This window comes from Schistocerca piceifrons, chromosome 1 (assembly GCF_021461385.2).
Source record: "Schistocerca piceifrons isolate TAMUIC-IGC-003096 chromosome 1, iqSchPice1.1, whole genome shotgun sequence".
In the NCBI taxonomy this organism is placed as follows: domain Eukaryota; kingdom Metazoa; phylum Arthropoda; class Insecta; order Orthoptera; family Acrididae; genus Schistocerca; species Schistocerca piceifrons.
Window position 1 is genome coordinate 601,053,127 of NC_060138.1, and position 13,518 is coordinate 601,066,644.

The following is a 13,518-nucleotide window of genomic DNA, read 5'->3' on the forward strand; positions in this document are numbered from 1 at the left end:
GACAAAAGGATTCAGTTTACTTTTCCGGACATAGCTGCTTTTGTGGACAGTGGCAGCCCACTTACCGGACTTGAATTCCTTACGTGATCTGCAATGTGACGAGTTCTGAATCACCCCATATCTCCACGACAGTAACAGCTCTACATCCGAAACAGTTCATTTCGGTAATTCTTACACTTCGTCTAGGAACAGAGGGGTTGACATACTGTGCTTTCGTTAATTATTACTACTTTGGAGACGTCTGGTGAACTGTATAATGTTGGATAACATATGACGAAAGTAGGCACCAATATTTTCCATTACTATTATCGGTCTTAATAGGCGATTCTAATGATGTACCTCCGATCGTATTAAGATGCTATTTGAAATTTCCTCGCTGTCTTCTTCAAGCATGGCAAATTGCTGCCTACACGGAAATATGGAATGCATTTGAAATACTCGACATGAAATTTGATCACGTTTCTTCCTTCGTTGAAAGCCGATAAATATTATTTCGTTTATTGTAAGTAATTACACTGCACCCAGCTAAACTTCAGTAGTTAATACTTACTGATTCTCCATAGCTGTTAATTTCTTAGATAGTAGTACGGCTCACTTTCTTCAAAGGAGTGAATATATAACGACAATGGTCAGGACACTCAATGGTTTCACTGAGTCTCATACGAACAGCTCTGTGTAAAAACATTTATTTTTTAAATTGCAACTTGCGTTAAGTTCTTCCAAAAATTTTCGTGATTTTTTTTATTTTAAAAGGGGAATGCAGTAACTGTCTTAACACGGGTGCGTTTTAAAACGCGTTCATGTATTATTGAGTAAGCAGAAGTCTGACACGAGATGAATCATTCCCCGTGTCCTTTCTGAGTGTCTACGCGGTTGCAAACGGAGTAGTTAGCCATCCCTTAGTAACATGCAGCCGCAAGCTCACGCCGGAACGTTTCGAACGCTCGCGGCGCCTCATCGTCGGGTGCCCGGAGGCTGCTTGTCGTGCGTGGTGGAGGCGGCGAGCAGAGCGCTGCCGCTCACCTTCGCCCTGGCCTTCCTTCTCGCCGCCGTGTGCGCCGCCGGCCACAGCCAGCCACACCCCCTCAGGCACGTCCGCCACAGGAATATCAAAAACATCACAAGTAAGTCACAGTGTTTAGTGCAACGTTGATTTCATTAATCTATTGAAGCAAATTTTGTGCTACTACACCGCAGATTCAGTAATTTCAGACACAAACCTTAACCCATTCTCTGCGAAACTGTATGTAACCTCAATAGAAGATGAAAACCCAAAAGTAAAATGTGCTGACGCTTTTTCTGGAGACACGGCTGTGGCTATGGTTAACACTAGATTTTTTTCTGTTACTGAACGTAACCGATTCAAAATGTAAATTTTGGACTTAATTTCGTTCCCGTGCGTCTTTTCCGTCTAGAACTCATGAAATGAATACATTAATTATACGTTTCGATGCAGAACATGGACATTATTTGATAATGATAGAAGCTCCTTGAACCGGAACTGGTAATACATGTTGCGTGTTGTAGCATTCGAGGGTGGCTGTGATGAAATGTATTGCTAATCCTATTTAGACAGAAAAAATTGTGGAACTCTCTTTTTTAAGTTTATTACACGTGTGACCCGAAGTCTTATGCCCCAAACTACTTCTAGCACATTTTGTATTGAATGAAATTCAAGTGAGACGCGAAGCGTCGGATATTTTCACTTTTATCATATTTTACAGGTCTGAAGGAAGCTTATTAAGAACAAAACCTATACAAATGGGCACACCTTTCTCCTTAACTGTTGAGGAAGTTTTATTGAAGTGAAAATCGTTTTCCTTTCTAAGGCACACTGAGTGGATGCAGCAGTTTGTCTTATCAGCATGAGCACATCGTTTGCGTCAGGGGATGCATGAATGACGGTCTACCAGTAGTCCATAGACTGACTCTGAAGATAGTTCCGAATGCTTTTTTTCTGAGGCACACATTTCTTTTTGAACAAATTGAGTAGCCCCAAAACATTATATATTATAAGATAGCTCTTAAACAATCCTTGGTGGTAATATCTTCATACACTCACTCCCACTGTTTCATTCGTTATTCTGATTTACGACTGCATCAGCTCTAGTGGATGTAAATCAATTAAAGCTAAACGAGTGTTTGCAGTTATATTTTCTGCTGATTTACTACTTCCGCGTTGATCACTCAGTCGTCTTAAGGTGGGCGCTGCTCTTTGCGTGACCAACATGCGAAATTGGGGCATTCTTCCAGATGATGGAGATACATCCTGCGACTGCCCACCTGCTGATTTGTCCTCAACTTGAGCGGCCCTGCTCAACAAAGGACCTGATCGAGGGAAACAATATCGGAGTTGCTACCTTCTGGAAATGCTGACCGCAGACGGCAATGAATGAATGATGGAGTGCTGCTGAAATACCTATTATACCCGACACAAAACATTACTTCCTTTTCACTTAATGTCAGTGGTCCGACTGTACTGTTTATTTCATGGATTTACGATTCCTCGCGACTTAGTGGATGGACATTCAGTACTGTCAAATAAGTGAATTTTTTTAGCAGCCGTAACTAGCATAGAACTATTCTTTACTTTGTATCTTTCACTGAGACGCTTTCATCTTCATAAATTTGCGGGCCATCGGTCGCACGTCAAATGTATCTGGCTGTCTAAGGCGCTGACGTCAGACATAAGGTAGTTTACTTAGTTGGTCATCTATAGCGTCTGATCACCATGTTTCCCTTTCATATAGTTTTCTCACCTACGGCTCAACATTACACACTATTATCAGAATATTTAATAATGTGGCCTCCTATCAACCCCTTACAAAATTTCAAAACATCGAAAGCGCTGAACTTTAAAAGTAACTTTTCAGCACTGAAAAAGCTCAGAATTTCATGTCCATAATTTCCAGTCGCGTGGGTAGATCACATAACGAATGAGGAATTACTGAACTGAGTTGAGGAGAAGAAGAATTTGTGGCACAATTTGACTAGAAGAAGGGATCGGTTGGTAGGACATGTTCTGAGGCATCGAGAGATCACCAATTTAGTATTGGAGGGCAACGTGGAGGGTAAAAATCATAGAGTAGGTCCAAGAGATGAATACTCTAAGAAGATGCAGAAGGATGTAGGTTGCAGTAGTTATTTGGAGATGAAGAAGCTTGCACAGGATAGAGCAGCATGAAGAGCTGCATCAATCCAGTTTCTGGACTGAAGACCACAACAGCAACAACAATTTCAAATTGATTCAATTTGGCGTTTAATCTTTTTTATTATATCACCAGTTCATTGCTAAATTCAGTCTCAAGTATTTTACCCGCCGAGAAAATTGTACAACTCCAAGAATAAGTATGTAAACATTACTTAAATTTAGTTTACCAAAATTCAGTAATGTATCTAAAATATTTCACTATTCTGTAACAGTAGAAGGGAGTGTATTATTGAGAACTCAGTATATAGTGTGAAAGACATGGATGAATCACATATAATGGAGACCTGTAGACCTATTACTGTTGAATCGCTAGGCACATTTAAATAGTTAGCTTTTGCCATATAGTAACATATTCTGTATCGTTTTCATCTTGAAATAAAATAAAAAGCCGTGCTATTAGTCCTAAATTCTTCATTTAAGGCCGGCCGGTGTGGCCGTGCGGTTCTATGCGCGTCAGTTTGGAACCGCGTGACCGCTACGGGCGCAGGTTCGAATCTTGCCTCGGGCATGGATGTGTGTGATGTCCTTAGGTTAGTTAGGTTAAAGTAGTTCTAAGTTCTAGGGGACTGATGACCTCAGTAGTTAAGTCCCATAGTTCTCAGAGCCATTTGAATCATTTTTTTTCTACATTTAAAACATAACGCACGCTTTCAGACCTATCGTACTTGACCGTACTTGCACGTAAATAGTCTAACAAAGCGTCAAACCTGATCATGCTTCACTTTTAGACGATGTTTCGTGAAGGTGTTATGAGTAACGGACTTTGCATAAACCGTAATTCCTACTGAATCAGTTGTTTGGAGATAGACCTAAAGTATTTGCTGTCCTACTTCGAATTAGACCTTTCGGCAGGCAGTACGACGTAATCCGGTCCAACTACACTTGATGAAGCGTGGCGGACTTGCTGTCAGATAGACTGAATTTTTCAGTAAAAACTACCTTTGTGAGCTGTCATGTTAAATGCTGGGGTGCTAAGATACTGGAAAGATGGACAATTGAAACGGGAGCTTCGGTAGGATCAATCGTTTAGCTCAATTTTTGTTCATTTTCCATGAAATAAGTATCAATTGTTTTCATTCATGACGACGTTGTAACTGACTTACTTAGATGTTTCACACCTACAGCTACCCCGTCGGAGGCTACCAAAGATAAATTGGTGATTTGTAAATTATGCCATAAGAGTTTCCATATGCTATAAAGGTCCCAACTATGTTCAAAACCCCTGGTTGCTAATAATTCCGATCTTGTGATCATTTGCTTCTAATGTTCGTACTGAGTAGATTCAGTTTTTTTAAAAATATATATTCTGCATCTTATCACCTTTTCCGATTATTTCTTCTTTTCGTATTCCCTTTCCAGTGTTACCTCAACTATGAAATCATCATTAAAAATTAGGAATGAGATTTACTACCTTATGTATAAGGTTATTATATGCTGGTGTCACTAATTAACCGAAGATAATTTTTCGAATACGTTTTTTACCTTAAATAAAATTTCAAGCAGACAACAGTAGGCTTAAAACGACAAATTTGTATAGGTAAGTTTAGCTTCACAATTCTTCTTTTGGAAGTGATTGTTTTTATACTCGATGATACGCGTAAATGACTTTGAATGTTCGGAATTATTATACAAATATCTCCAGCAAGAGTTGAAGCAGTTCATCCGTTTCAAAAATTAGGTTCCTTTCTTTAATGACATCCATTGCAGAGATCTGATTACTATTTACATTTTCGACAGTCATAAGTTGCAAATGTAAAAGGCTTTCATAACTGATAATAAGAATACTCTTACTGCACAAAATTTTGAGATTAAGGAAGTAATTCTGACAACGAATTAATGTGTTAGATATTTAACAAATAATATACATAGCCCCGTCACTCCAAAAGGTTACGAGGCTCGAGTGACATAAAACGCAGAAACACTAAGATGGTGGTTTTACTGCTTCAGATTTTGTGCAAATTCTCACCCTACTTGCGAACAATGGACAGAAAGTTCGTACAACCATGCGAAACTGTTATAAAAATTCCTTCTTTGGGATATTGTTCAACTCGCGCGTGACATTTGCATGTTATTCGACTTTGTCAAATTTATAGGACGGATTTTGTTTGTACACATCTTTCTCTTCTAAACGTTCTGGAGAATGAACTGAACACTGAACAGTTGATCCAGTGTAGACACACTAAAGTCACTTGTCAGTTTCTTAACACCGCCTTCATGTCTCTTGGTTACAGTTGTTAGTTCAAGTTGCCGCCATAGCTACTTCGCTGACGTCATTTTAAAGGAAGGAATAAAATCATTCTCAGGACAACTTTGACGGACGGTGTGAATATGAATTCTCTAGAAAGTGTCCCAAACAAACACTGTAGTTGTATGTGCTTAACATGTCGTGGCAGTGTCTTATAACAATAGCAGATCATTTTCTGAGATAATTAACTGATGTGTATGTCTATAATGACCTAGTGTGTTGTTTTTGCGATCTCAGACAGAATACGGGGGTATGCATATAGTCCATGCCATTGAAGCATTTTCGTCTCTGCATAACTACAGGAACCTACATTCATCTGAGCCTGTTTCCTGTATTTAAACCTTGTTCTCACAGTACAATTTTTATCACTGCCACCACTCCTTCCAATAACAAATTCAGGACTCGCTGATGCCTCAGGACCTGTCCTATCAACCGATCCCTTCTTCTAGTCAATTTACGACACAAGTTTATTTTTTTCCCCACTTCAGTTCAGTACCTCCTCGTTAGTTATTCGATCTACTCGTATAATTTACACCGTTCTGCTGCAGCACTACATTTCAAGAAATTTTATTTTTGAATAAATTGCGTTTCAGTTCCGTACAAGACTACGCTCTGATCAACTGCCTTCACAAAATGCTTCTTAATACCCAACTTTCTATTCACTGTTAACAATTTTCGGTGTTTCGGAAATTTTTTTCTTAGTACTGCTAGTCTGCACTTTAATCGATTGTATTTTGAGCATCGTCAGTTATTTTTATGTCCACACAGCCAATTACCAACATTGATTCTAGCGTCTAATTCCATAATCTAATTCTATTAATATTGCCTGATTTAATTCGTTTACCTTCCATTACCCTTTTTCTACTTCCTTTCTTATTCATCTATAAGCCGGCCGCTGTGGTCGATCGTCTCTGGGCGCTTCAGTCCGGAACCACGCGTCTGCTACGGCCGCAGGTTGGAATCCTGCCTCGGGCATTGGTGTGTGTGTTGTCCTGAGGTTAGTTAGATTTATGTAGTTCTAAGTCTAGGGGACTGATGACCTCAGATGTTAAGTCCCGTAGTACTTAGAGCCATTTTAACCATTTTTAACTCATCTATAACCTCTAGTCACGACACTATCAATTTTTTTCCATTTCTCAGTTTCTCTTTCTAAACATGTTATTTTTACGTGGTGATATTTTCTTCAGATCTGTTCTACACCAGGACATGCTGTAAAATTGAACTGAAGATGGTCTGTACTGACTGAAACCGGTCATCGTCGAAGGACTTTATACTGTGATCAAAGACTGGAACAAAAAACATTTGACAGTACTTGGATCACTGTGTGTATTCGCGACTATGTCGCAGCTTGTGCAAAAGGAAACTGGCTTGCCTCTTACCCACTAAAAAACATACAAATGTTCTAGTAATGCTTATTTCTGAAGGTAATAATATAATACGTCATACAAATATATGGAAATTCTTTCGACACCGGATAGTCTTTATAAAAGGAGGCACAGAAGAAGGTGTCTGGACTTTTGTGGATCTAATTTCTGATATACCGTGGACAATAGAATCAGTGATTTACGTAAAAATTATTAATGCCGTACGCTATTCAAACTTTACAACAGCTGTCGCGGAAACTTTTTTTTTTTTTGCACAGGTGGCTAGTGTAGAAGTGCACGTTTAGTTTTTTGTTAACGGAAAAATAAGAAATTCTGCAAAGTACCGTCCTCGATAATCTATCGAAACTTAGCAGTCGTCGATAAAATTTTAACAGGGTGCGCCAGCTGTTTTGGATGTTCTTGCGTTTTATACTACGTACTGTGACGTGTTCGAGAGACGTTTATTTATGGAAGGTCGTTTTGAGAAGTGTACTTGTTATTGAAGCATACCGTAGCACAGTGAGATATTTAGTTTCTTGATGAGGTAAGACGCCTTCTTTTAAATGTTTACTTGCTATTACTTCATTATAAAGTTTTTACATATAGCATCTATACAACATAGCTTATAAGCGAATTTATATGTCATAGCAGCTCATCATTCAAATTCACATATCCGCTCTTTATTTCACTCAACAGTTCCTTCTATGTTTACCGCAGGGGCAATTCTTCTACCGTTTATTTATTTACCATGTGTAGGTCACGTGCAGAATATGGTTCTTTGAATACTTTCGTTGCGTCATTTTTGTTTTCCTTTTACCTTTTAATCATAAGCTAACCAGTTATCGAAAGTTTGCAATAAGTGAATTTAGACTCCTCGGGTTATAACCCGAGAAGGCGTCGCATTGACTCGGCTGTTAACCGAAGAAGAGTTCAATCATCAAGTTTGCAATAAGTTCTTCACAAGAGATAATATGACCGTTGAACCGCTTATTCGTTCTTTAGCCTAGGAATACGTATTACAAAAGTATTCAGTTCATAAGAGAGAAATGCTCTCCATAAGTGCAGTGATTTAGTTTTCTCATTGAACAGTACTGAGTAAAGTAGCTTATCATCAAAGGCAAGATTCTGTCGGTTCAATTCTCATATTCTTGTCAGACAGCTTACATTTAAATTGTTATTTTTTATCCCTCAACTGTCCATGTGAATATTTGACCCTTTATTTGAACAATATGACAGTCACGTCCTTCCTCCATGATACAGGTACTCTCTATTCCTTGACGTTGTTCCTAATGAAACTTTATTCGGTAATATTCCTTCCTACCTTCCACCATCGCTGCCGATATCCCAAACTAAGTTCGTCATACGTCCATTCATCTTTCTATTGCTTATAAGCAATTCTATCTTTCACTGCTCATATATCCCACTTACCTGAAAATAGTGGATCCAACTATAACCTCTTTTAGGAATAAATTAGTAATTATTTTGGTCTAAGTTTTGGTGTAAGCTTTCCGTTGGTTGGCAATAATATTTGTCAGTGTACACAGAAATACTCTTAAAATGTTCAACAATCAGTAACCAATTTTTCTCTCTTTTAGTAGTAATATGGCAATTATTTATTGTGAAGAGATATACTGCAAGTGTTCTTCCATCATCAGCTACTGGTATCTGTTACCTTTTTAACTCGAATCACGAGTCCAACTAGCATATTGTACCACTGGCACATGTCTGAGGCTAAATTTGGGCCTTGTGAATTTGAAGTAAAGTAACGTATTTCAAGAAACGTTTTAGGGAAATTTACGCAATTACATACACTTACAGGACCCATCTACATTTCTTTACAATTTCTCTGAAGTGCCGTAGTTGTTGGACTCTATTAATAGGTAACATAGAAAGTGTAGAAATGCCACGATCATCAGATGTGTATCATGATGAAAACTTTTCTTGGAGTTGTTTGCTGGTAGTGACAGTTTGTTTTATGTCTTAGTCAATTTATTTTATTCGAAAAGATCATTGTTTTTAGTTTGAAGTATATTTAGGTATCATTAGTAAAGTTTACGTACGTTGTGGGATCCGGTTTTAGTGAATAACTTCTCGACATTCAATCATAACACTTCTGTAGCTGATCTGTAGAGAATATGACCGCTTCTCTTTTTGGAACGTGGCGATTTAAAGAAGACATTAATTTATAGTTTCACAGTAGGTTTACTCTCTATGTTCATAGAGAATAAAAATTTGACGTCGTGATATTATTTGAACAGGAAGTTTTCTGTTTACGCCAATGGCAATAAGTATTCGCACCAACAGTTTTTTAATTTTTTTTTATTTTTTTGATGCGTCTGCATAGGCTGTTTTATTTGAAATAACCGCTTTATTTCATGATTTAGCGATAAACTAACTACAGCCCCTTGGGTATTATCAAACTTGACAATGCTAAGGGGACCATATTAGCCAGTTGCTAAATCATAAAAGAAGCCTTTATTTCAAAATAACACAGTATATGTAGCGAAACGACTTCCCTCCAAAATAGTTGCATATTTCAGCCAGCTAGTACATACTTCCAAGGCCTGTGCAATTGCCGAAGAATTTAGGGTAGCAGGACATCAGGATATTGACAGAATCCTTACAGAATGTTTTTGCATCTCGGCGGTATTGTTCACAACGGCAGCGTTGTTCGTTATTCTCGCTGTGAGCAGAACTCGTTTTTCAACTTTTCCTTTTTTTTTTCTTTTGTCCGTCAAGTTAGGCATTAGCTTGTTTTAGGTGATAGGTGCACACCAGGTTGTAAGGTCTATGTTTTCCAACACAAATAATAGCTATAGTTGTACCGCACTGCATTTTGATTCACAAACACCCATCTTTAGATGTAACCGTCGCTGATTATGCTTTAACGTCACGCCGACGACGTTCACAACATATCTTCGGTAGTTAACAAAGACTTAAGTCATCAGCAGGTCTTTGTGATATTTTTCAGAGCTTTAAGGGTAAATCTGGATGCTTTGAGGTAAAGCTGGATGCTTTGTCGAAAATTTGAACCACCGGTCTCTCGAATGCTTGTACAGTATCTCTGACACTTAGCCACATCGCTCGTTGTCCGTATTTGTTCGATTAGCCTACCGGCAGGTCATACGTTAAAATATATACATTTTGTACACTGAAGGAACACAGTAACCTGTACACCCGTGCTACACTCCATTACAAAGCTAATCCAATGGACAGGAACATCTGTTGTATTTTTCAGATGATGGATGACGTACGTATTTCCTTACTGAACTGCATCGCACCGCAACGGTACGGTTAAACTCTCGCTAAACGAAGGATTCTCGTAGCTCCAGAAGAGAGGGAAAAAGAAAGACAGACAGAAACACAGAAAGTGAAACCACTCATCACACATTTTGTAACACCTCGATCGCGGAAGCACTGCGCGGTGTGTTGAAAATATTGCTACGCTGACTGTAGACTCATGACTTATTTCTTTACCAGATATTGGATTCACTTTCATGAGGACTCCGTGACAGAAATCTAGTCAATTTCATAATATTTCTCAATAATAAAAATTTTCTTGAGAAAATTGACAACTAAGAGACGATATAATTTTTCGCTGTAACAAAGATGCTATATAAACTTCTCGTGGTGACCGTTAGACACAGAAACTAAATGTAGAAGGAAACTAAGTTCCAGCTGATGCGCTTCGTTCCTATGATTGTTACTCTTCTTAGATTTATTTGAATGAGAAGTATCGGATCGAATTTCGTAAAGCTGACCAATAACACAAAGAAGACCGCGGTGTTGATCACGTGCCTCTACATACCACATCCAAATGATACTGTTAACACACGGTGGTGAGGCAGTAGGTTAGCATCATGTAGTATTAAACGTCTGCTCGCGATGGTAGTTTTCAGAATATTTGTTAGTGATGATGTCGTGTTTGAGGAGTAAAAATGAACAGAAGTTTTGTTTTAAGTTTAAACAAATTTGTGCTAATAAACCTCAAAATATCATGTTTTCCTTCGAGCTATATGTACAACAATGTGCACTCAGTCTCTTGTTAATGCTAGAGGGAAAAATGTGTATTTGTGCATGAGAAATTTGTGAATGTCCAATTTCAGTAGAAAATGAAACAAAATAGGTGTAAGTAGTAGAAATGTACAAGAAATAAATCATTTTGTACGATGCACTTTTTTCAACAAGAGAGACAAGATTCAGATTGGCACATAAAAAAATACAAATACAAACTCACAAATAATATAACAAATATTTTCAAGTAATAAGGCATAAATACCTAGTTGATCAGACAGTTCACTCGAAACGCACATTCCAAAAATAACAAAAGACGCAGGCATGTACCAGACGACAAAAGTATCTCAAGTACTACGCGAGACATGTGGTGGAGAAGTTCGTACGACAAATCGTCAGAACATTCGACATCCAGTACAAAGAACGTATCACAGCCTAGAATAATGGGGCAAGCCACTCAACAGTCATAGAATGTTCAAGAGAAATGAATCACAAGCCAACTACAAGAGAGAAAGACATGAAAACAGAATAAACAACGGAAGACCAACTTTGCAAGAAAATAATCACATACAGAATACAAAGGCAGAAAAAAACTGCTATTTAAATGACGAACTGAATGTAAATATTCATTGTTTACACAGATTGAGTATACAATTGAAAAATGTCGTAATAGATGAGCCACAAATCTCATTTCCCACCTAAGCAGGGCCTAAAAATGTATTGGATAGCCACACACGTACTGCAACTGCAACGCGCCACTCACTACTCGACTTAAGCACGCGCGCCCGTCCACGCTCGCGCTCACGCACGCACGCACACACACACACACACACACACACACACACACACACACACACACACACACACACACACACATGCACAGAGAGAGGGAGAAGTATATAACGAACATACAGTTCGACGGAAATCAAATGAAAGGAAAAGTTGAGAATTTCCCAACAATCACAAAAGCAAATAAGACTAGAGAGCGAAAATGGGGATCAGAGTGTTGTTTTATAAAAGTACAGTGACTAAACGGAAAGTGGAGGTTGTCAGCCGGCATTCTACATGAGGGAAAGCTGCATAGTTCTGAAATAAGGAATTTGGGAATCATATGCTGTACAACAAGTGCCATTCCAATTTTATTGCAGAAAGAGTCAATGACTGTTTTAAGCCTGTAACCTACATATGTCAACAAAGAAAATTATGTAATTTTCCAGAGCACCCACTGAAGATGCATTGTTAAAAAGGCGAAAGGTGTCTACGTTCATAAATAAAATTAAAAAATATCTTCAGTGCAAAAGACGTCTTTCTTGTAATCTATTGCAATTCGTATACAGCTTCTCCGAAAAACGCCACAAAAAACTTGTTGCATATATCTATTTTAGGGAGAACTTATCAAATGTTTGCATTTCAGCATATAAATGTATGCTCATGAAGAAAGAGATCATAAAAATGGCTACTAGCACACCCAAAGAATAGAAGAAATGAGAATGAAGGACATGATGTGTTGTAAACAGATTTAGAGAATAACAGAATTCAGGGTGTTCCTGCAAAATAGTGTGTCTGCAAAGTTTTGTTACCTGGATGCTTTATTTCTTCTGGAATTACACTGGATCGAAAGAAACATTTCGTTACTTGAAGAAATTATTATTGAAATCTGTTAAATGTGTATGAACTACGACATAACTCACTCCATTAGCATAGCATCTACGCTTTTGAACTTCGACGCTGGAATGTTTGTATATGAGTTTCATTATTACAGCTACATACAGAAACGGAGGATGAAAGTGAATTGTCATACATAAGCTAAGCACTGTAGTTAATTATGATGCACAGCAGGGATGAGAAATATGTTATATAAATTTGAATCACATGCGGTCATGATGGGACTGCAAACTGTTAAATTTTTTTGCATCCAGCAATCAAAGTACGCTGCCCGACAAAAAAGTGAAATGTCAAAGGGGAGGAGGAAACGAAATGAGAGTTATTTGACGTTATTTCAATGATTGCAGATCGAATCAAATTTAGAAAGAACTTGGCAGCATGAACCTACTTGTCATATCGTTTCAGCTTCCCTGGCCTGAATGTATGCTCTCATTCGGGTGGGAAGGGAGTCATGAAGCCGTTCCCTCCTCTCCTGAGGCATGGTGGATCTCAAATATTGTAACTGGTCCTTTATATTCTGAACTTCGTCTTACGAAGGAGTTGATTTCCGAGCTCGTCTGAGACATGTTCCATCGCCGACAGACCTGGGGATCTTGCTGGCCACGAATGTTCCTGAGGTCACACCACCAGCTCAGAAAAACACGTACCGTGAGAGGACATATATTGTCCTCTTGATAAATGTCACCGCAATACTGTCGCACGAGAGATAGCACATGACGACGTAGGATATTCGTGACGTATTGAAGTGCTGTCGGAGTTTTCTCAAACACTATCAGTCATAGCTGCTGGCCAATCTGTTTGGATGTGAGGTCGTAGTCCCAAAAACTCTTCTGTTCCTCACGTTTCGTCCAGGCCTACGCTGGATATCCTCAGAAGCGCTCAACCACTGTCTTCCCGACTGACTAGCAGATGCCCGAGAGCGACCTAAATACTGTAGGGAAGGGGGAGTGGTCAAAGTAACACGTGATGACCAGAGATAATCCTTGTCAGAGATAAAATTTAAGTATTGATTGTCGTCT

The 13,518-nt window shown here is 38.6% G+C and overlaps 1 protein-coding gene across 1 annotated transcript in view; it reads left to right on the plus strand.

The window, feature by feature from the left end:
- Window positions 1-443: 443 nt before the first annotated feature.
- LOC124803283 (nephrin-like) overlaps window positions 444-13,518 on the plus strand; it is a gene marked incomplete at its 3' end in the record, with an annotated part of 463,636 nt that continues 450,561 nt past the window's right edge. Inside the window, exon 1 of the mRNA XM_047264469.1 lies at window positions 444-1,124. Coding sequence (XP_047120425.1) covers window positions 908-1,124 — 217 coding nt within the window. The remainder of the gene's footprint in view (window positions 1,125-13,518) is intronic.